Source organism: Camelus bactrianus, chromosome 12, assembly GCF_048773025.1.
Source record: "Camelus bactrianus isolate YW-2024 breed Bactrian camel chromosome 12, ASM4877302v1, whole genome shotgun sequence".
NCBI classification, from domain to species: Eukaryota; Metazoa; Chordata; class Mammalia; order Artiodactyla; family Camelidae; genus Camelus; species Camelus bactrianus.
Genome location: NC_133550.1, coordinates 39,627,808 through 39,652,761, shown reverse-complemented (window position 1 = coordinate 39,652,761; position 24,954 = coordinate 39,627,808). Strand labels below are relative to the sequence as shown.

Below are 24,954 nucleotides of genomic sequence, written 5' to 3'. Positions count from 1 at the left end.
CTTCATCCCCCAGGCACCCACAGCTCCTCTCTGGAGGCAATGGATGTATGAGATTCCAGTGTGTCTTTACAAGTACATTATACTTATTCAAACAATACACACGTGGCTACATTCCTCCCACCTGTCCTTTTTAAAACAGTTATAATAGAGCACTTTATTTCTTCTATATTGTGCTTTTTTCACTTTATATATCTTGAAGATCATTTCATATCAGTTCATGGAATAAACTTATTTTTTTCTACAGCTGAGTAATATTCCAAGGTATGGACATAAAGTAATTTATTTTTCTGGTCTCTTCTAGATGGACCTGTGGGTTGTCTCCATCTTTTGTTATTGCAAACAGTGTTGCCAGTCATCTTATATCTTATCCTACCGTGGTATGTGACCACATAAATTCTACTGCAAAAATTCTTAGAAGTCAGATTGCTGAGTCAGAGGATATATATGTGCCGGTAATCTGGAGAGACATTGCCAGAGTGCTCTCCACAGAAGTCGCATCTGCACTCCTACCGACAGTTTCTGAGAAAGCTTGTTTCCTCACATCTTTACAGGCTTTCTTTTATTTCTGCCAATTTGACGGTGGAAAAGTGATGCTGCAAGGGTATCGTATTTTGCATTTTCTCATTGTGAATAAGGTTTAATGTCTCTCTGTATTTCTAAGAGGCATTTGTATTTCCTTTCTCATGAACTGCCTATTTTTCTATTAGGCTGCTGGTCTTTTTGAAAAATCGACTTATAGGACCTCCAACATATTAGGACAATTAATCTTCAGCTATGATATGAGTTACAAATATTTTCCCCTTGTGTCTTTTGTCTTTGGACACAAACCATTGTATGTTTTCTGCTTTTTTAGATTTTCAGTCTACTTTATGCATCTGTGTATGGATGTGTGTGACTGCCACCTTTTAATTTGCTTTTTAAGCATTTTATCATATGTCATTATATGATTAGCAGAATTAAATCACATCTTTTTCAGTTAAATTTAAATTGGTGCTTCCCTGATGGGGGTTTAGGATCTGTTCTCAACTTCCGATGAGAGTCTACTTGATTCCTTGAGGAATCCTGAGAGATTTGGAAAGCACTGAAACTGTGAGAACCCTCATCTGTTTGATGCCGGCTCTTAGAACTCTGTTTCAGAGAGTGACACTTTTGACTCTCAGGATTCCAGAATGTACCACCCATCTCAGTCTTTAATCAACTCTCCCCTCAGCACAGGGACAGGAGGTGGAAGCAGCTGGAAAGCATCAGTTCCCAGAGAAAAGGAGCCTTTCTCACATGTCACTCGCCAGGACCAGAACCCTCCGGGCACCATCCACCTGGACGGACCCGCCCTCCCCTCACCGCGTTCACCTCCCCCACCTCCCTCCTGCCGCTTCGGTCCCGAGGGCCCAGTTCTCAGCCTCTGCTCGGCCAGCCATGCCCACCTCCGCACTGTAGCCAAAGCACCGGGACTCCTCCAGGTTTTCTGGGCCTGAACGGTGTTCACGCTTTTAAAGAACATGATTGCAGAATGGCAAGTATGAAATTAAACATGAAAGTGAATAGAAGGGGGAAATAAATCATAACCAATCACAAAGTTGGGAAACTGACACAAAAAACACAACATATAGAAAAATAACCTATGAGTTTGTGTCCATTGGTTGTCTGACATACTTCTAAAATTCTATTTTCCTTAATTTTGGGCTGCACAGTCTGTGACTGTCTCTTCATATGACAGTAAGTTGGAAACATCATTGTCCACAGAGGGAACAGAAAGAGATTTCAGGTGTTCATCTAGCATGGTTGATCAGTTAGAGAAGTTTATTTTAGCTTTATAACCTGTAATTGGTAATGTCTCGCTAAGACATAGTCCGATACATTAGGAGCCATGAATCATGTGACTTTACACACAGACATCCTCACTACTGATTAAATCCTACGTGATTAAATCCACAAGAATTCTGATAAATTCCATTTTGCAAAATTTCCATCAAAAGAGGAAAAAAACGTATAGTATGTTTATATAGCTTTTATCCGGTGTATTCCCACAGGGGAGAATTTAAATTTTGACCAAAAGTCAAGAATGCCATCTTCCATCTTATAATTTTACATATCTGACAACTGGAGGAATTTTTCAACAAGGCCAATCTTTGGCTCTGTACGTTTCCAACTTGTTTCTCCTCCACTCCCCACAGATTTCTGGAGGTAAGAAGCATGGGCCACAGTCGTATCGTGAAATGACCACTAGCCCCGCCCCTTCTTGTCACCAGGCCGACAAGTCAGGACAGTGGGAATATTCCTAAAAACCATTCTTCCACCCAACCAACAAGCAAGATTAAAACAATTGGAAGTCACGTAAAAATATCCCATTTTACACACAGTAAATGTATCCTCCACTCAATTTCTCTAGTTGGTTTTTCAAAAATGCCTTTAGTCATGTCAAAACCAGGGAGAGGAAGGATTTAATAGAGGGGAGGTTGAAATGGAAAGAGACTGATGTGGTCTTGATAATTGCAGCTAATGCATCGCCTAAAAATTTTGCAAAAACATGAACGTGCCTCCCACCCTGGGCCGTGGAGAGATTCGTGTGAGTGAGTGGCGTTGAAGCTTGAGCCTCATGAGCCTCTAGACAGGTCCACCTCTGAGCCTGTGTCTCCCCACTCCTCCCCACTGCCGGGCCTTCATCCAGAACTGCCTCTGTACATGTCAAGATGATCTTGATCTCCAGGGACAAACCCAACTGAAACAAACTGAATGGAGGACGTACTGATTTCCAACCTGCTGGGCTCAGAACAACTGGAACCAGGGATGGAAACACTGCCAGGACTCTCCATCTGTCCGCTTCACACCTCGGTTTCCAGCTTTACAAGTGCAACTAAGACTTCGACTTTGTACGTGGCTGGGTCTCCGCCAGCTCCACGCTCGCACTGCATTGTTTTGCCCCTCGAGAGGGAAATCCCTCAGAAAACTTGGACTGGGCAGCTGGGGTCATGCAACCATGCTGGTGGGGCACGAGGATGGATAGCTCCCCGCGAGATCTTCAAGGTTGGAGCAGGGAAGAATGGAGGGGTGCTGTGGTAGACGAAATGATAGCCCCCACGAAGATGTCCACGTCCCAATCCCTGGGACTGTGACAATGTTACCCTACACGGCAAAAGGACTTTGCAGGTGTGATTGATTAGGTTAAGAATCTCGAGATGGGGAGATTATCCTGGCTTAACTGGGCAGGGCCAATGCAATCACAAGGTCTCTATAGGAAGGAGGCAGGGAACTCAGAGACAGAGGAGATGTGATGACAGAAGCAGAGGAATGGGGGCCATGAGCCAAGGAACGCGGGCAGCCTCTATAAACTGGGGAAAGCCAGGGAATGGATTCTCACATATTGCCTGTGCAAGGACTGGAGCTTTGCCAAGGCTTGATTTTAGGACTTCCAGAACTGCAAGGAAGTGAATGTGCGTTGTTTAAGCTAATCAAGTTGTGCCAATTTATTACAGTAGCAACAGGAAACGATACAGGTGCCGAGATGATAACAAATGCAAGCCCACCGTGCCTTTTCTCTCTTCCTTCCTAGTCCTACCCGTGGGCTACAGGCTGAACTCTTCCTCCCCAGACTCACGTGTGAAGTCCTAATGCCCCCATATCCCAGAGTGTTTGGAGACGGGGTCTTTAAAGAAGCACTTAGGTAAAATGAGGTGATATGAGTGGGCCCGGGTCCAACATGACCTATGAGAAAAGGAGACTAGGGGCACAGGTGCACACAAAGGGATGATGCAGAGACATGGGGCCGAACACCACCTCCACCCAAGGAGAGAGGCTTCAGAAGACACAGACACCTTGATCTCTGACTCCCAGAATCTAGAATTGTAAGAAACTACATTTCTGTTGTTTAAGTCACCCAGTCTGTGGTACTTTGTGACAGTGGCCCTAGCAAGTTAATATACCGTTCTTCCAGGCAGAGGTAAAATTCTATCCCCGCTTTTCAGACTGTCTTTGATTAGCCCAGCTCACACTGTAACTGTCGTCTTGGTGAACCTAATGGCTAAGAAGGCTATCCTGCCATTTGTGACACTGCAGAGGGACCTCAGGCACATCGTGCCAAGCGAGATAAGTCAGAGAAAGCCAAGCAGTGTAAGGTTTCACTTACATGTAGAATCTGCAAAAGTCAAACTTATAAAAATGGAAAGCAAAACGGTGGTTACCAGGCGATGGGCAGTCGGGGGATAGGACAAACGATGCTTAAGGATACAAACTTACAACCAGTAGTGAATAGAGAGCTCATGCACAGTGTGGTGACTACAGACAAGAGTACAGTATCACAGCCATCAAACTTGCTAAGAGACAAGAACTTAGTTTATTCCAACCACTAAAAAGAAAGGATGATCATGTAACATCGTAGAGGCATTAATTATCGCTACAATGGCAATCACATTACAATATATTAAGGTATCAAGTTTTAAAGGAAAACAGCCTAGTGGCTGAAAGGGACCTCAGTTTAATGCAAGGGTCACAAACCCAAATGCCTACAAGGGCCGGGAAGAGAACCGACTTCAGGGATCTGGAGAAATTGGAGTCCTGTGCACTGTGGGTGGGACAAAGAGACAAATACTGCATGATTTAATTTATATATGAGGTACCCAGAGTTGCCAAACTACACAGACAGAATAGAATGGTGGTTGCCAGGGGCTGGAGGTGGGAAGGAGAACAAGAAGTTAATGTTTCATGGGGACAGAGCTTCAGTTTTGCAAGATGAAAAGGGTTCTGGAGATGGATGGTGTTGATGGTTGCACAACGGTATGAAGGTACTGAACTGTACACATAAAAATGATTAAGACAGTAAATTTTATGTTGGGTGCATTTTGCCGCAATAAAAAAATTGGGGGGAAAAAACCCTGTGGGGCTAAAATTGTTCTTGCCAAACAAGATACACTTAAGGGCTCCATTCAGCTCACAGGCCACCAGCTTGCAACCTCTGATTTAACATAATTTTTTCTAGCTGTTTTATGTGTTAGTCTTATTCACCTGGAAGGTAAAATGCTATGAACGTGGGATCTGTGTCTTAACCTCTGGTGTCCTGCAGGCAGGAGCTCAGGGCTCTGCAGTGGGCAAACCACAGGTGCCCTGCCAAGTATCTGATGACGCACACACACACGCACGCACGCACGCACACTCACACGCTCATATCACAACTAATTATTAGAAAGTTGTGCAGTACATGGAGCTGTGACCAGAGAGGGCTGTGTTGTAGAAGCTGAGGGGTGAGAGGGAGCACTGCATTCAGAGCACAGAAAGGACGTCACCAACTAGAAGGTGCAGATGCCGTGTCAGGAGACAGACTGCGGGCAGGCGAGTCGGGAAAATGGGCTTCATAAGCCATGCTTTTGGCATTTCACCTTCGTCTCAGTGGTGACTGGAAAGCGCTGCAGGCTCTTAAGCATGCAGTGACAAGACTGGAGCTGATTTTCAGATAAATGCTAAAGACCAGAGCCTGGAAAACCCTGGCTGACAGACTCGGGGAAAAAGCTGCATACCGCACCCCACCCCCTCCAACCCCCGGCACTGCTCCCCGGGGCCTCACAGGCCTGCGTGGGAAGAATGAGGAGACTGGGACCCAGGAAAGCAATGAGCGAGCTCGGGGGGGGCTTCAACGAGAAGGATGATGACCTGAATGTGTGCCCCACTCAGGGCAAACTGCTGTGTGTACACGTGTGTGCTCACACCTACAGTTGGAATAATTCTTAGGTGGATCCTGCCTAACTGACTGTCCACAGGTTCAACCTGTTTTTTGCTGTTGGGAAAGAAGAAGTTTTCCTCTACTCTTCTAGATTCTTCTAGCTAGTCTAAGAATTAAATTGACATAAAACAGACTAACAGGAGGAAAGTAAACAAAACTTTAATAACATGTATACACAGGAGAGACCCAGGAGAACTGAGTAACTCGCACAAACGGCTGAAACCCTCACCTTAAATGTCATCTTCAGCTGAACACAAAATTGGATGTAGTGGGTAGTCATTGGGACCTCAAAGGGGATGCAGGCAATTGACACAGAGACAGAAAAACAAATGTTTGGTAAACAATGTTTGCTGGACAGGCAGAGACAGTGAGACACAGAGGAATGTGAACAAACAGACTTTCTAGGTGCCTCCCTTCTCCACCCCTGGTTCGTACTATGGTATTTATGGTGACGCTCCCTTCCTGGACAGGTCCTCCAGCTACACTCTTTGAACAGTTAGGGGGAAGGTCAAGGTTTCTCCCTGAGTCTTTTGGGTCATGATTGTTTTCAGCTTGAGGTAATCTGCTCGAAACAAACCAGTTCCAGGTCCTGGTCAGCAAAGGGAGGTGGTCCTGAGGTCCAGCCATTACGTCATCTTTGCCAACCCCCCTTCCCCGCTCCTCCCTTTGTCAGTACCTGGAGGAAATACTGAGCACTCTCACTACACTGATCCCAGACACAGTCCCAAGCACTCAGTAACCCGTGGCAACCCCTAGAGGTTGCTACAACCTCAGCAATGAGGAGGACTGTACCCAGGGAACTTGCTGGCTCCCCAGGCACAGAAATGGCTGAGCCTTGGTGACCACAGGACATGACCACCAACAGTACATGGATGCATGGAATTCTCGTGCTGACAAGGTCTGAGAACGGAATGCCCACTCCCCTAACAGGCATTCTTTTTCTCTGAGGAGAAAAAGGATCCTAGAAGAAATGATATGAACAAAAGAAGATACTTCTCTGGTGGCCAACAGTGACTGACTGTTTATTAAGTGTATTTCTCTCATTTTGCTCAAATATGGTTCTTTAATACTGGGACTTGAAACAATTTTTTTCAGAGATAATGAACCAGCCACAATTAATGGTGCCCCTCAAAGCCTGGAAAATACCGTGGTCAGAAGAGCCACACTGAAGGGGCAGTTTGGGGAGGCGTAGGGTGTGGGGATGGGACCACTGTCGTCAGAGGTCCAGTTGTTAAGAACCAGGTGACGTTCTGGGACTGCACTGCTGGGCTTAGTAATCGGGACTTAATTCTTCATTCCCAATTGTGGCCAGTGGTAAGGATGCCAGGATGACCATGATCCATCAGTTGATCATCATCAACACGAACTCCAATCAGTGTGCACATCTGACTACCAATGGGGATGCTCCCAGAGGAGCCACAGTTCTGCATGGTCCACATCAGCCTCTGGGCCTCCAGCTCCCAGATCTCATCTTTATACCCCCTCTGCCACTGGCACAGCAGGGACTCTGCTTGGTGCTTCCCCTAAGTGGCCAGAGCAGCCACTAGGAGCACAGATGGTTTCAAGATAAGGACCCCAGCCCTCGCCTCCAATCAGATTACCACTCCTACTCCCCCGATGGACTTTGGACCTCAGTGCAGGAGATGGCCATTATTCCTGTATGACACAGGGGCAGCCAGGTGATGGGCTTTACATAGGTGACCCGAGAGAAGTCACCCAGAGGTACACTGAGAGCAAAGAGGCTGGTTGCAAAGGAGGCCAAGACTGTCCCAGTTAAACAGTGGCCCTCAAGTTGGAAAATAAAGTTCCCATCTTTCCTAAGCCCTGCCTTTTACATATTTTGCTCCCATCCTACCCTCAATTCACCCGTCCTCTGAGTTCAATTGGACCTCATGTCACCCTACCCGTTCTCCAGGCTCCAGGCATTCACTACACACTCAGCCCAACTGGACGGCTTGCTGCAGCCTTAACCTCCTCCACATATTCCTGCCTCCACGTCTTTACCCAGAATGCACACTTGATACAGGCCTATTTCCTGGGACCATTCTGACCCAGGAGATGTATGATGTGACTGTTTAAAAACACCTTCTGCAAAATTATTCAAAACACAATTTCACCTTAAAAACTAAAAGCAGTCCTAAGTAAAAGGAAACAAAGGATCAGGTGAGAGTTCACATAGCGAGATGCATGTGATGTATGTGGAACACATGACTCAGAAGCATCAAAAGAAAACTAAATATTTAGTCACGTTGACACTGTTTCTTCCATCTTCCCACTGCCTGTGTCCAGTATAAGGGATGCCTTTTGCTGTAATTAGCAGCCACCAACAGGCACTCAAACAGGACAGACTTTTATGACCTCACATCACAAGAAGTCCGCAGGTAAATGATTCCTGGCATTGACTCAGCTAGTCAACAGAGCTGACAGCGCGACCCAGCCTCTTTCCCTGTTTCTGCTGCCATCCTTAACACGTTGGCTGTTGATTCTCATTCTTGTCACCTCATGGTCACAAGATGGCTGCCACGGTTCTGGACATCCTATCCTCATACGAGGGGGGAATAAAGCCAAAGGGGCAGTAGTTAAGAAGCTGTTACAACTGTCCTGTGAAGAACTGAGCCAGAATCAATCTAGTGGCAGCTGAGACAGAAAGATGACAAATTTGAGATATACTTAGAAGGTAGAATTGACACGACTCTATGGTGGCAATGATGAGGATGACAGCTGTGAGGTTTCTAGTTTGGGTGACTAGGTAGGTTGTGGCAGTGGTGACTTCAATGGAAGCAAAGAGTACAGAGAGAACAGATCTGGGGTAAGGGAAAAACAATAACCTGGGTATTTTAGTTTGAGGTGCTCTAGGGACAGCTGAGAGATATTTTATAGGAAACTTACAATTGGATCCATGGCTCAGAAGAGACTAGGCACTAACTATGTAATTGGGGTAGTGTTTGCCACACAGGGGAAGCTGAAACCACAGTGAGCGTGTAGGAAGGAGGTGGAATGGAGATAATGGAGCCACAGAACTGAAGAGTGGTGAAAAGGAGAAGGAGGCATTACTATATACAAAATACACTATACACACTACTATATATAAAATAGATAAACAACAAGGACCTACTGTACAGCACAGGGAACTATATTCAATTTCTTGTAATAACCTATAATGGAAAAGAATCTGAAAAGGAATAGATACATGTATGTATGTATACAAATAAATGAATCACTTTGCTGTACACCTGAAACAGAACATTGTAAATCAACTACACTTCAATTAAAAAAAAAACAATTCAAGAATACTCTCTTTCTCTCCCCTCTCTCAATTCTTCTATGTTCTTGACTCGGTGAGGGGTTCAAGAGCACAAGGAGAGGGTCCCAATCACTCCCTTTGGAAGTTCTGCATAGAATGATGTAGCTTTGGAATTTTATCTTTTTTACTCTGGAGTCTTGCTCAAAACTTTGGTTGAGCTGCCCACCTCTGAAATGCTTGCTAGTGAGAAAAATAAACCTCCATTGTTTAAGCTCAGCGGTCTATTACCAGGCATGGAAAGCAGCTGAACCGCTTCACCAGACTGAGCCGGCTTCACGACTCTCCCGGCACGATAAAATCAAAGCTGGTCATTTATAATAATAAAAAAATAGAAATGTCTAACTACAAATTAAACAAATGAAACACATACATGATGGGAAATAAGGCAGCCTTTGAAAATGATACTTTGGAAGAATCCACATATAGGAATGTAGGAAAATGTTCATATTTTGTTAAATTATATACATGTTTATACATACGCAGAGAAGAAAGATTAACAGGAAATATGTCAGAAAGGTTAAAGTCCAATTTGGTTGAAAAAAACGTAACATACATATATATGTGCAGAAAATAGCTGGGTGGGTCCAGGAGACACAGATGTCAGCAGCCACCTCCGGGGAGGGGCCTTGAGGGTGCAGGAGGAGGGAGGGGTGTGACTTGGGAAGTTTTCAGCCATAGGCATGTCTTCCTTTTTCAACTAAGGAAACTCACATTGTTTTTTTTAAGTTTGACACTTTAGTGGGAAAAGGATAATGATAGTTTTCTGTGGATGGAAGAATTAATAGAGATTTTTAAAATCTTTGTTCCTTCTGTATTCCCGAATCATGTGTTACTGAAATCATCAGAAAACACACCCACACAAAAACACAAATACACACACACAGAGAAAAACTGCGCTCCTTCTCCCTGCTGCCTCCCTTCCCTCCCTGAAGATTCTGGTTCCAAGGCCAGGAGTGATGAGTGGGTCACAGAAGGGGGGAACCCATGTGGGAGGCTGGCAGAGCTCAAGCAGGGAGACAGGACACTGGTGGGGGCGGCCTGGTAGAGGTAACCAGAACGCAGGAGGGATGAAGAGGGCTTCCTTGTGCGTGAAAGCTGGAGTGGGGTGAGTTGGGCACCCACGGGCCGGGGCGACCCAGCCAGAGCGCCCGAGACTGCAGGAGGGTGAGCAGAGCGAGCCTGGCGTCAAGGTCAGCGCCCCAAATCCACCCAGTGGAGGAGGAGTGGGCAGCAGAGATGGGGAGTCGGCTCCCCGGGGGGTTGGGCAAATGAATAAGTGTAGGTGGGACAATGGAAGCCAGTGTTTCATTGCTGGAGGAGGGAGAGCAAACAGAGGAAGGAGGAAAACGTGAATGAATTCATGGGGCTGGACTGGGGTCCGGAGCGCCGGTGTGCACTCACGGTTGTCAGTATACAGACAGACGCAGAGATTAGCAGAGAGCTAGTGTATATAGCTGTGTGAGTATATGTATAAGCAAACACAGATGCCGTCCTAGTTGGCTCAGGCTGCTGCAATAAAATACCATAAACTGAGTGGCTTACACAGTAGGGTTTTTTTTTTGTTTTCACAGCTCTGGAAACTAGGAAGTCCAGGCTCAAGGATGACAGATTTGATTCCTGGTGAAGGCCCTCTTCCTGGCTTGCAGATGGCCACCTCCTCACTGTGTGCTCACCTGGCCTTTCCTCGGTGCACACCTCTTCCCCTTCTCATAAAGCCACTCATCCCATTGTGAAGAAACCACTGTAATGACCTCATCTTACCCTTAGTATCTCCCAAAGGCCCCAAGTCCAAATACCATCACACTGGGTTAGGGGTTCGACACATGACTCTGGGGGACAGAGACATTCAGTCCATGACAGGTGTATATGCAGGTACATATGTCCTACTACACGTTACATACACATACACACACACACACACACACACACACACACACAGAGCCATACACAAATGCTGCATGTATTTCCAACCTCTGTCCACCGAGAGGGTCTGGGGGTGGTGACACCCCGATAGCAAAGAGCAAAGCTAGCACCCAGATCTTGGCTTTCAAAGACTATTTTCCACTAAAAGGAATCCAGATTCCTTGCAAAACCGGCTGGTTCCAGGTCTTGGGTGGGGAAAGCACAAGATGAACCTGAAACATCTTGTGCCAAAAAGGAAAGGAGCTCAAAGATGGTGAGGGCGTGTCACGAGGACACCAAAGACAGCTTGCACGAGTTCCCACTGGTCAAACAGAGGACAATATGTCATTAAAATGAATAATGGTCATCATGGTTTACTACCCTTTGAATGAAATAGGAAGCCATGATCCCATCTGATAGAAGTAAATATAGGAGGAAATTGAAAGTTTGCTGTGGAGCAGGAGGCACAGAGTACCTCCCTACAAAATACTTATTACCAAGGGGAAAAACTGTCTTTACAGTAAAGGAGCCTGGCAGACACCACCTTAATCGAGTGTTCAAAGCAAAAGCATCAGTAATGAGACACAACAAAACCTCAGCCCATCTGATAAGGCACAGTGAGAACACGGCGTCACTTCTGTGATATTCCTGACAAAGATGGATAAGCTGAATCTAATCATAAGGAAACACCAGCTTGAGAGACATTATACAAATAACTGTAATCTTCAAAAGGGCCAGGATCACGAAAGTCAAGGAAAGACAGAGGAACTGTTTCAGACAGAAAGAGAAGAAAAGAGATAACTAAATGCAACCGTACAATGGTCACTACTGGGACAACTGGCAAAACCTGAACGGGGTCTGAGGAGCAGATGTCAGTAACACCTCTATTTGATTTCCTGATTTTGATGGCTATATTGTGGTTATGTAGGAAAATGTCCCTACTTTTAGGAATCACACAGGAAAGTATTTGTAGGTGACTGGGCATCGGGTTGACAACTTATTCTCAAATGGTTCAGGAAAAATATTAACCTTTGTATTGAACATCCAACTTTTCTCTAAGTTTATGATCATTTCAAAATTAAAAATAAGTTAAAAACCAATAAATTCTATTTTCATATATGAACTAAATATCCCTTAATATACAGCTAAGTGTGGTTATATGCTACATGTTTATTTGACGTGTGCACTAATAGAGCACAAATAGACTATACATATGAATACATAGCACCGGGACCTGGAAGCACGCCTAGACCTCCTTGTGCCGATCAGGGGCTGCAGGTTCCGGAGAGGTGGGCCAGCCTCTGGAGGGCTGCCTGGTTGTAGCTGGAAACTGGCCTCTCCCTGTAACATCTAGCCCCCATATTCTGAGATAATGGCTTCCCAACATCCTACAAAATTCAGAAATCTGCAATTCAAAATTTCCGTCCTCAGAAACCATTCAAATCCCCAACATTCTCCTATTTGATTCCCCAGGACACAACCCAGACAGCCTTGTGCCCCTGACGGTGGCACCCATCACGGCCTGACAGCAGAGTCAGACAGAGGAGGGTTTGCACTCCAGCCCCACCCTGTCTGTGCCTCCTTTCCTCCACGGGTAAGGCGGGAAGAGGGTGTAGTGTCCTCCCAGGGCTGGGGAGGGGGCACGGGTGACATATCTGTAAACCCCCACACCCTGTGTCTGATAAATGACACGGTCAGTAGACAGGAACTGTTTTTCTTTTCTTTATCAGCTAAAAGCGTGTGTTTCCTTGTGTGGATTCCAGAAATGTGGTCACCATTTCGATAAAAGTACCAAAAGCCAGTTGGGCAGGGCTCAGAGGTGTGTTCTGGTTTTAGCCGCATGGAGTTTGAACCCCTGTGAGGTTTTATGAGATCTGCTTTATGGCCCCGGACTTCCTTCTGAAACTTCCTTCTGGGGCAAGAGGGAAAAGGCAGGTTGAGGTGAAGGTCGGATCAGGGTAAGCCAAGTTGAAGGGAAGGTTTTCAGAAGGAGCCTTGTTCTAGTTAGATGTCCTCATGCCTCTGCGTTGGGAGGGGGTTTCTGGTAGAAAGTTTGAGTAAACCCGAGTCCAGACTCAGTAATATGTACTGGGAATGGCACATAAGCAAGAAGCGGGTGCGGTCCCAGCCTGCCAAGCGCTCACAGTCCAGTGGGGAAGGGAGGCAGCCCCACAAGCGATTTCACTCTCACACTACCTGGCTTCTCTGTTTACTGCGTCTGAAGATCACCACCCATGTGCCCAGCACTCAGGGAGGGCCTGGGGGAGAACCAGATGAGTAGGCTATGGCTCGAGCCACAAGGAACTCACTGTCTACTACAGGGAACAGACATAAACCAACCACTGCCCCCCATCACTAGCATAAAGAGAGTACAGCAGGGCTTTCCTTTACAGAACACAGAGTAGGGGAGGGGGAACGCACACAAAGTCTTCACAAAGCAGACATGTGAAAGGGTCTTGAAGAATGACAGGAAGAAGAAATGTGATCACGGGCAGAAGAAAGCACCAGTGCATTGCCCAAGGGTGTAAAATAGCAAAGTGGGTTCAGGGCTGGCTGTGTGGAGCTGGACAGGAGGCCAGGGACTTGGGCTGGCTCCAGTACATCGAGGACCTCGTGGGCTTCACTCAAAAATTCAGCCTTGACTGTGGGCAGTGGGGGCTGTGGAAGGGTTTAAGCACTGGGACTAGATGACCTTATTTGCATATTAGAGAGATCATACTGGCAGTCACATGGGGGATGGGCCAGAAATCAGAGACTGCGGGACCTTTTAAGAGGCTGTTACAACTGCCCCAGGGACAAATAAGAGCGCCCTGAACCATGGTAGTTGTGGGTGGGATAAAATGAGGTGAACAACATGTGGGTTTACTGAGAAGCTGGAATTGATGTGAGTTGGTGGCACTAGTGAGGAAGAGGAGAATGGCTCTGGGGTTTCTAGTCTGGGTGGTGGTACCTTTATGAAATGAGGAAGCACAGAAAGAGCAGGTTTGGTACAAGGGCAAAACACTGAGCTTGGTTTTATAAACTGAGGTACCCTAAGGATATCTTTGTAGAGATGAAGGATGAATAATTGGAAACAGGGGTCTGTGGCTGAAAAAAGAGGCAGGTACTCACTACATAGAAATAGTAGTCATTAGTCATAGAGATGATGGTTGAATCATGGAGAATCTGTACAAAGCACATGAAATGTAATGCAGACAAAGAAGACTGGAGAACAGTCAGTTGTCACAGGAGAACCAGAAGACGGGTGGCAAGGAAACACCCAATGGGAGTAAAACACTTCGGCCAAGAGGGAGTGTTACAGTGGCAAACGATGGAGAACTTAAGTAAAGACACAGGCTGCCAACTATGCATCAGATAGGAAACCAGTCAATTGTGACCCCACTGAGGGAAGTTTTAGGTGAGTTTTGGGGCTGATACTAGTTTTTAGTGGATTAAGAAATCTGGGGAGAAGGGAGAGACAATTCCTTTAAGAAACACAGTCTAGGGGACGAAAAGGAGTAGTGAGCTGAGGAAAGGCAGGATCCAAAAAGTGGGTTCAGGATAGCAGCAGTGTGGACAGTTGTGTACGCTGAAATGCATCCATGGAAAAACAGGCCTGGATGGCACAGGACTTGATGATGGAGGAGCCAGCTCCCAGGAGCAGCAGGGTGGGGAGGAGGTGGGCACAGGTGGGAGGGTTGTCTGGAACAGGGGGATGGAGAGGAGGGAAGAAGGGTAAGAGGAGAGAGCCACTGACAGTTTAGACGATGAGCAGGGGTCCCAGGGCTCTGAGGAGGGGGAGCTGCCGGGGAAGGGAGTGTTTCCTTGGTACTTGCTGCAGGCAGGGACACCTCGGTTTCATCAGCCCCTGGCTGCAGGTGCAGCGAGCAGCTGGCCTGACCCAGGGTTGTGACTGGGTAGGGTGGCATGGGCCAGAGGTCAGAGTGCAGAGGCTGCCTGTAAGAAGCATCTCAGGGATTCGGAGGAGCCAGCAGGGAGCTGTGTGTACACACTCAGGGCTCAGCATCCTGCGGAGGGGTTACTCACACCACTGACTCAGACCCAGGTGCTCATTTGCATGTTATTCATTTCAAGCCAAAAAAAAAAAAAAAAGGCAAAGCAGGAATACCAGGAGCATCTCATCCCCTTTCCAGACAGAACCACCCAGTCCTTCCCAGCGCTCCGGCTGTCGTGATGAGTCTCTCCCACCTAGAACTCTTTCCACTTTCGAGGGCTCTCCTCAGTCATGCCCACATAGCTGTCTGAAATTCAGCTGGGAAAAAAAAAACCACTCAGAAAGTTCATTTCCTCTCTAAGAATTTCAAGGTAAGTTTTAATTTTGGGTTAAATGCTCAAAGCATGGCCCTTACCACTGCCAAATATTATAGTTTTGTTTATCATCGTCTCCCCTCACCAGAAGGTAACCCCCACGAGGAGAGGAGCACTATTTCGCATCCCTGTTCCTAGGACAGTGCCTGACGCATAGCAGGTGCTCAGTGAACATTTAAAAGACTGAAGCACTCCATCTAACCCTCCCACCCTAGGCATGTTCCAGTTTAGGAAAGGGCTTCAGAGAGGTTAAGCATTCTCCCCAGGTTAATCAGATCAGGTAAGAAGAAAGCCCCAGCTTCAGTCTGGCCTGCCCACGTGTCAGGCAGTAATTCAGAACCCAATAGGTTCATTTATGAGGTGACCGCTTCTGGGAACCTGATTCATGCTAAGCCACTTCTGATGAGAGCACCTCTAACAAAAGAAGACAAATGTCCTGATTTACATTCAAGTATAAATTACTGCCAAGGAGCTGAAATGCTCTGACCGGCTGAAGGGCTCAGTCCATCCCAGTAGGACAGGGCTGTGACTGAGGAAGCCAGAGAAACATCCCCCAGCCTTGTTAGAGCCTGAGCGGAGTCTAGTTCTCTTACGGAGACCATGAGCCAGCACAGGGAACTGGATACTGCATGCCCCACTGCGCTGGCCAGTCAGGATCCCACCTCCAAAAGGGCTAGTGACATGGGCTGCCCGCTCTCCAGTTCACCAGAAGAACCAGCCACTAGCCTTCAGCCTCCATGTATCCTTTCAGTTTCTCCTTTGAGGAGAAATGCTTGTTGAATGACTGATGGACCTCCTTCCTTCCAACTCCACATCCGGTTTTCATGACTTTTAGGTGGTCACTTCTTGTTGATGGGGGAAAACCCTATGCACGGCAGGAAGCCACCTTGCAACAGTTCCAACTGTGGTGTCTCGGGAAGACCACCCCTCTGTGAATACAGGTCTGTATTTAGGTCCTTGCTGGTTTGAGCCACTGGTGGTCTTTATGTTCTGCCTGTGGCCTGAGTTTTGGGGGCCTGTCTTCTCTGTTCCCTGCAGCTAAGAGGGCCTGTGCTTCAAACCACAGGGGAAATATGGTGAGGGAATAGCAGTCTAGAACACTTTGGGGAGGAAACAGCCATTGGAAGCTTGGTCAGCATAAATGCTTGTGATGTGGACAGTCCAAGAATCAGAAAAGAATCCAGTTTCTTTGGCAAGTGGAGTACAGACCAAGCCAGGACTTTGCTTCTTTTCTACTATTCAGCAGCTTAATTTTAAACAGAACAGAAAAAAAATCCAATTCCCAATACCTGGACGGGAGCAGAGTAACCACCAACAAAACAGCTGTTAGCATGGCTGGCGCTCGTCCCTGTGAACTGCTTTAGTCAAGCTAAAGGCCTGGCAGGGGAGAAATTCTGGCTGGCTTAGCAAGGAGAGGAAGTTTGAAGGTAGCCATCACAGATGGTAGCAGATGCCACAGAGCAGAGCAGAAGCCACCAGGGACGTCACTGTCTCAGAGCTAAGTGAAAAAGATGATATGTACTTGGCCAAGCCAACTGCCAGTTATACACCCCAAGAAGCTCAGGAAGCCGGGGAGGGCATAGAAGTTTCTTTAGTTGAAAATTTTCCATTCTCTTCATTCACCAATCTGCGAGCCCATGTCTTTTCAACGACCTAGGTTGTCGGCTTCAGGTAACTGCTCTCACGATAGCATGCCTGCAGAGCAAAGGTGGATGTGCACAATTTGCAACTGTGGTACTGACGGCTCCCCTTCTGGGGTTAAGGGACCCCTCCTAGGGTTCCAGGAGAGTCATGTGCTTCACAGGAGCTGGGAGCTACTGAGTCACTAGAAGACAATCAATCACTCAGACCCTTCTACACAGAGCAGGGGAGTGGTTACAGTGTGAGCTCCAGAGTCTGCACAAGCTTGGGGCTAAATAAGCAGCTCCACCATTACCTGCTGCAGGATGCTGCTAGTCATTTAGCCACTCTGAACCTCAGTTTCCTCATCTGTTAAGCAGCGATAACAGTGCCTATCTTACTGGGTGTTGTAATAATTATGGGGTTTTTTTTTTCTTGAAGAAAGTTGTAAAACTTTCTTGAGAGACGGTTAACAGTCAAATTTCCAACATAAGGACAGCATGCTTAGTTTCAGTTGGTTTAAACCTGTGATTTTTCTCCACCTGCTTCTGGTATTTTAATGGGCTCTAAACTTGCTAGGATCTCCTCCTTGATATCAGGACCATCTCCAGGCTCATCTACTGCCTCCAGCAGAGCCAGTTTCTGTTGATCAGCTTCCATATCAGGCCCTTGAGCTACAGGTGCTCCTTCACCTTCAATGTCCTAAGCAGGTACAATATCTTGACTCTCAGTTGGTGGTTGCTCTAGTTGAGGTTGTTTATCCCTGGGCTGCTGAGCAACCAGAAGTCCATCCGGCTGGGAAGACTCTCCATCATCTTTTCTTCCTGTAGATTTGGATCTTGTTCTTACATGCCCACTTGTATTTCCCAACTTAACTGCCAGGAAGTCCTCTATGAGGATCTACTGGCTGAGTTTCAGTCAGCGAGAAAGAGTCAAGATGGCAGGGAAACAATTACGTTTGATAGTGAATGCAAAGCATTTCGCCCAAAGCACTGTACAGAGCAAATGCTCAAAGAATGTGAGCTGTCATCCCACATCTATCAAAGCCCAGCAGGTGCAGTTTAGCATTGCCACGGTCCTTCCGTGTCCTATAAATTTCTACATCTCATGGTCATAATTATCAGAAAGTAACTCTGTACACAGGGCTGCAGAAAACCTGCAATCTCATGATTGCAAATTTTAAAAAGCCATTATTATGAGCTGCTATTAAGGTTTTAATTCACTTGGTCAAGTGGTGACTATGGATATTCTCAGGTGTCCACAAGCCTGCATGTTACTAAAGATCAGAAAGCACTGCTTTATTCTGTAGTAATATCTTTCATTAATAGCTAGAATCCAACTTATCAAACTCCTCTCCATCTCTTTTTTAAGGAAATACAGACTTGGTGTTTTACCTAAAGCAACACTTGGGAATATGCTGGGCTGGTTACACTTTTAATGCGGTCACTTCCATTGAATCACATATTCAGACATCAAATAATAGTGGGTGTGCAAAAGAACCAGAGGGTCCCATAATATTTCCAAAGATTCAAATATGCAAATAGCCAGGGCAGGGAATGAGTTGATGTACTTACGAATGTGTCTGTCATCTAAGCGCTCTAGTGATTTTGTTTGTACAGCATGGGTGGGAGCTGAAAGACCAGAGAAGAGTGCTCAGGACACCAAGCTGAGTGGAAGCAGGTAAAAAGGCAGGATAAGGCAATGGCAAAGAGAGCCCTGGCTCCCTCCTTCCCCAGCTGTGACCTTGGGAAAAGAGCACGTGTCTGGACTTCAATTCCATCCATACAACAAGGATAACGATGCCTACAGCACAGAACTGGCTCAGATGAGTTACCGCACTAGGAAAACAGTGCTCTGTGAGCACCGAAGTACCACATACAAGAGAAACTCTGCTCAACAGGCTGCTTCTGTCAGAGGGTCCGCTCACTCCTGCGCCCACACCTGTCCTGCTGTTGTCCACCTTGTCTTCTTCACTCCGGTTCATGATGGCTTCTGCCTTGTCCTCAGCATCCTACCAGGTCTTCCTACAACTCCAGGACACACCTCCTAGAATTCCAGGTACCGTGACAAACCATCCTTCCCCCTCCCCACCAGGGCTCAAGGAATAGGCACACTGACAACTTTCTACAGAACAGACTTGATATTAGTTTAAAAACTGATCAGGCGGCAGGTGGGGGAAGTGCGGGAGAGGGAGGGATGAATAGCAAGTGGGATTTTAGGGCAGTGAAACGATTCCGTATGACACTATAAAGGTGGATACATGTCATTATACACTTGTCCAAAGCCACAGAATGTAAAGCAATGGTGGACCCTAATGTCAACTGTGGGCTTAGGGTGATAATGCCATGTCAATGTAGGTTCCTCACTTGTCACAGATGTACCCTCTGGTGGGGGATGTTGACAGCAGAGGAGGCTGTGCATATGTAGATGTTAGAGCATGTGTGGATATAAGCAGAGAAAGGGGAACACAAACCAAGTGGCAGAAATTGTGCAAAAAGGAGGGCCACAGGCCGAATGCAAGAAACCATGCATTGTGTAAGCACCAGGGGTCCCTGAGCAGAGAAAGAAAAGCAGGAACCTCTGGGCTGATAGGTGGCCACAACTTTGGGGGTGATAAGAGGCCCAGAGGCCAACAAAGAAAGGTGAGAAAAGGCAGGAACCTCCAGTGTCCAAATGTCACCTTCTGCTCATTATGCCCTCATTACAATAAAATTAGCCTTGCAGATTAGAAGTACCCATCATGCACTGACGCCATGACACTTCCGATCCAGACTAAATAAGGACAAAAATCCCTCCTCCCTTTGGGAAGGTGGAGTTGGAATGAAAATCAGGGAATGCAACCCCAGACGTTTCCCTCCCTAAAGAATATTCCGCGCATTCATTTTTACACCCTATGTAACCAACTTGCCAAAAACACTCTGGCAGCCACTCACCTGAGCCTGCCTGCTCTCCCCTTGAGAGTGTACCATCTCAATGAATCTCAAGTTACTTTTTTTAACCACTGTGTCTTGTCTCTGAATTCTTTCTGGGATGGGACAAGAACCTGTAACACCGGTTACACCTACCGGCAACATGGGAACAGAAAGTGTATGGGAAATCCCTCTACCTTCCAATAAAGTTTTCTGTGAACCTAAAACTGCTCTAAAAGTCCATTTAAAAAATTGATTACACACACACACACACACACAAACAAGTCAGCTACTGAGATGGCATCTGACAAATGTGAAAATTTAAGAAATCTAGCTCTTTATTTAACATCAAAGCTCACATTAAGGGTTAATTTAAAAAATAATGGCACCTGCTTTGAATGGGGGTGAAGATCTACATAGAATTTACAATTTTAGGCTGACATGAAACTATAATATCTCACAAAACAGAAATTCTCACAATAAACATTTCCAGTTTCTACTTTCATAGCTGCTAACTACTGCGTATATGTGTGGTAAACAGAGAGCACGTTTTGTTGAAAGATTTCTCTAAGGACAAACACAGCAGACATGCTTTAAATAAATCAAAATGGCAACACACAAATCATTCCTGAAACAATCAAAGTACATTACTGTCCAGCTTCTTATAAAGAGAATTGTACTGACTTTAGAAAATCATAGGTTAGTTTTGCTTTATATCTTCTGGGTTAACGTTCTTGTTAAATGTATTTTTTTTTTTTTAAAGCTTCTTAACTACTTTTAATATAAATAGGCCAGTATCATTCTTTTTGGTGATTTATCTTTTTAGACCAACTTCCTACTCTTAGCACATGTACTAAGCTTCTTGAAACACTTCTCTCCAGATAAAGCCCTGAATTTCAAATAATGCCATTTAATCCTACCCCCTCGTTCCCTGAAACTAAAGAAAGATGCAAACTAGGTTGTTTAATCACACATGTTCATATTAATAAGCATATTTAAATTTTTTTCCAAACCAATACAACTATATTTGGATTCAATGCAAAAATGTTCCCATTTGATGCAAAATAATTTGGTAAAGTCCAAAGAAAAAAGACCTAAAGTAATTAGTTGCTGGAGGGAAGCTAGTTCCCCTCACTATGATTGAACCCACAATTAAACCTGACATGCTAGAAAAATGACAGGGCAGGGAACACACATAGTAGGGAAATATTTAAATGGAAACACGAGTGACGAAGCAGGAGCAGGGCTAAAACTGCACGGACGCTGCCTCACTGAGAGGGACAACAGCTTCAAGGGCTGGGATGAAAAGGGAAGAGTTTCAGAAGATTTCAGTTCACCAACAGATCACAGCAACCATGTAAGCAAAACAACTAAGTGTGCATGCCAGAAACTTGGGACTAATCCTACTTTCACTGTCCAAAATCAGCAGTGGAATACTTTTATTTGCTGCCTCATCGTGGGTTTACTTTTTTTTGGCAGTAGGGGATGGGGGTGGGGGATGTTTTGCTCTGGCTTAATCATACCGCAAATATTGGAATAACCAATTCAGAACCCACAAGAGAGTATTTATAGGTTTTCATTTTGTCCTCAGCAGACTATCATTATCCTGGTGATCATGAAAATAATATATCACCAAAAAACCCAGTGCTAGAATCCAATGTCCAGCATCTTCGATCCCTTAGTAAGTTCACTGAGGGAGCAGGTGCTTGCTTTCATCTGAAGGTCTGCACAAGATGCCGACTGCCAATGAAAGGCGGGGGAAAAGAGTCATTAACATAAATGTAAAATGAATAGCCAATTTCAGGATACGTCGTAGCTAGATCACTATTTTTAATTGTATATATATAACATTTTATCTAATCCCCTTAGGCAGTGACAAAAGGAAGCAGGGGGAGAGTTTATTCCTTAAGAAGAGAATAATATACTGCAAAGAGTAAAAAGTCTCCTTGGAGTATATCCTCTTACTAAAAAGCTTCATGAAATTTCAACGAGACTCTAAAGTAAATATGCTGTGTAAGTTGAGCATATTCAAGTGAAAGCCAGATTTCTGACATCTAATGAGAATCACCAGAAATATGAATTCTTTAAAAAAAGATTCATGATCAGGTGGGATGATTTAGACCCTACGGTATTTCAGAAGAGAGGCAGTTTCGAGTAGCTTCTGTTAACGGTGCCAGGCTGGAGGGGGTGATTCGTGTTGCTTTCTGTTTCCTTCCCCACTTCTCTCCCCAGGGAGGAGACAGAGTGATCGCAGGTCTGGGAGGTGTCAAAACAAACTTGCTAGGCTGAGTGATGAGTGGAGCGCGGGGTGTGAGGAGGAACCAAGCCTTCCTGGATCCTCCCAGAGCCCTTACCGCGAGGGCCAGGGATCTCACTCATCCTCTCTAAACTAACAGCAGCATCGACACCCACCCTAACCCCTGGCACGTCCGAAGTGCCTCAGAAAGGTTCACAGAAATCAAGAGGAGCCCATTCAGGACCCAGCCCTCAGCCCACGCAGAGACTGATGCCCACAGACAACCGGGAACGCTGGCCACTACCACAGAAAGGCACAGCATCCCCCCTCCCACCCCTCCCTGGATCTAGGACCTGCTTCTCTCCCCTGGATTGGATGGACCACAGCGTATTCAAAGCCAACTTGGGAGACCAGGGGAGAGTCTGGCAGCAAAAGGGGACACAGCCATGAGACGGGGTGGGACTGTAACTCCCTCTTCCCTGAATCCAAGATACTTTATAGCCAAAGGTTTTGTGAAATGATGTTTATTGTTTTAAAAAGCTTGAGTCTGGAATTAGATACTGGTGATAGTTGCATAAGTGTGAATTGGTTTTAATCAGTGGATTGTAAACTTGAAAAAAAGAAAAAGAAAGCAAGCTTGAGCTCTATGAGCCTCACCCACACTGGACCTGTACCAAGCGTCGACTATTTCAACCCCTCAAACGACGGCACACTGTCACATTTTTTCAGGAGATTTCCCTAAGAGCAGCTGTTTGCAAAATATTGCACTTAAATTAAATCCAGGTGTTTTGATGTTTTCTGGAAGGAAATGTACACTAACATGCATCTTTGCGTCTTCACATAACAAAACAGTTGGTGGGAGAAGGGGCTGAACAACAGTTTTCATTAAAATCTTCTAGGTCTTCCTTTTTGTTGTACAGAGAAACAGATGTAATGGAAAACATTCTCTGGGCTCAAGATAGTGAACAGCATCCCTCAAAGAGGCCAAAAATGACTTCTGAATGCTTTCACCTCAATGGAAGCGTGGTCACTCCACTACCTTGCAACTTATTTTCAGCAAGATCCTAAGAGACAGATGGGCAACCTTGGCTCAGACACTGGATCTAATTTACTCTATTCCTACTGGTCTTTCAGGATCCAAAGATGATCCGCTCAAGGTTCAACCAGGCGAACTGCGCCCACTGATCAAGCTAACGTCCTATTTTCTTCCCCTTTTGCAGTGTTCCGACCTCAGGGCACTTTAGTTTTATAAGCTATGATCCTGTTGTTCTTCTTGACAGCAAGAGGAGAACCCCCTGCACCATGAGCATCATTTGTTTTCACTGAGTAAGCGCTGTGCTCCCTCCCAGACCTGTGAGTAAGGTGAGTCACAGGAAGTGAGTCATGTCCTCAGAGGGGGTTTAACACAATAAAGATTTGCCGAAACACAGACCTCTGGAGTAGTGCTTACTGGACTCTAAATCAGTGTTACACCCACAGTACGAAGAGGGATTTGGATGCATTCCTATATGCCTTGAAGGTGAGGCATCTGATAGCCAATTACGGGGAAATCAAGTAGGTGAGCAGCTCCCCGGGCAGAAGGTGGCAAAGGTCCGTTCATAAATCCTTGCATCTTATCATTTAAAGAGCAACCGAACACTTAAGCTAGACTTCAGATGGACAAACAGGTGGGTTACAAGATTTCTATGTCATGGAGCATCACACACAGTTGACCACTGTGGATACTGGGCACACATGGGGCCTACGATCATCAGTGGACAGAGGGATGGATTACACGGGATTTACTGTACTTGCATTGGCTCCAAGTGTTCACATGGCCAACGCCTGAGCAGCATCCCTTCCCCAAGTCAGGCCACATTCTCGCTGCTTTCTCGGGGAAGATGCAACCACCAGCAACAGTGATGCTCAATTTTGAAAGAGGTTTACGAGAGAGTGAGATTTAAAATCCTTTTTCTTCTGGGTCATTAATTATGCCAAGTGCTCAATAACCAGAGGTTGACCATGCTGGGCTGGTCAGGTGGGCAGGGAATCTGGTCTCATTAAGGCAGTGAGCAACGTGGGGAGAGCCTGGAAAGAGATTCATGTTAACCAACAGGGACCGAGCTGGCAATGGCCACCCGGGTAAGAGAACTGTCGCTATTTACAATGCACAGCCCTGGTCCTCGTCATCTTCCGCCGGCACCACTGTTCGTTTTAAAATTTGGTAGTATGCACAGTTTCTTTAAAATAAAAACTTGAAAGAAGGTGAGGACAGAAACCAGCGGCCTCATCTCGGTATTATGATCCTTTCTATGGCGCACAGAATTTGGTCCCAGTTTTTACAAAATATTGCAAGGAGAGTCACAGCAAAGAAGGTGCCAAGAATGTGGAAGCGGCTCTTCATCATGGGCGAGATGAACTTGGCGATGGTGGACACGCACACCAAGATGACGGTCATGAAGGCCAGGATCACGTTGATGCACTTCCCCAGGAGGACCTTGGCGTTCACCGTGTCGGTCTGCAGGGCCTGCTGCTCTTGCTGGTGGAGCTCCAGCTTAGAAATGCGAGTCTGGCAGGACTCCAAGGCTTCCTGTGGGTGAGAGGGAGAGCGAGGATCAAACGCTGCTGAGATCACGGGCACCACAGGAGCCCCGGGCTCCTGACGCCTGCTGCCCAGGCAGCTCCAAACAGCCGAACTGACGATGATGACGGCGGTGATGACAGACAGAGAAGCACAACAAGAATCCCCAGGCTCACGTTATCCTGTTACTCATGGACAGAATGAGCATGGATATACAGCCATAAATGCCCTGAATGAGGAGTCATGGTTAAGTATTTTGACTCCACCTACACTTAACATGCATAGAATATTGGCATCTGGTGGTACCATCAGGGACAAATCAGAGGAGGGGTGGGGCTTCGTTTTGTGACAGTTGTCTACCTCCAGCCATGGAGTAGGTGACATCTTCAATCGCTAGTTCTTACT

The 24,954-nt window shown here is 46.1% G+C and overlaps 2 protein-coding genes across 10 annotated transcripts in view; both read right to left on the bottom strand.

The window, feature by feature from the left end:
- Positions 1-1,412: 1,412 nt before the first annotated feature.
- LOC105075056 (putative G antigen family E member 3) lies at positions 1,413-18,828 on the bottom strand. The gene is given in 2 exon segments (XM_010962809.3): positions 1,413-17,744; positions 18,772-18,828. Coding segments are annotated over 2 exon segments (438 nt in total). The 3' UTR covers positions 1,413-17,363.
- A 1,241-nt stretch (positions 18,829-20,069) lies between these two features.
- The window catches only part of TMCC3 (transmembrane and coiled-coil domain family 3), a 235,178-nt gene continuing 230,293 nt past the window's right edge, over positions 20,070-24,954 (bottom strand). For 8 of the 9 annotated variants that reach the window (XM_074375283.1, XM_045522415.2, XM_074375284.1 and 5 more), the window contains one exon: positions 20,070-24,558. In XM_074375283.1, coding sequence (XP_074231384.1) covers positions 24,256-24,558 — 303 coding nt within the window. In that variant the 3' untranslated portion in view covers positions 20,070-24,255. Of the gene's footprint in view, positions 24,591-24,954 lie in introns of all 9 variants that reach the window. The other variant, XM_074375286.1, reaches the window with a different exon arrangement.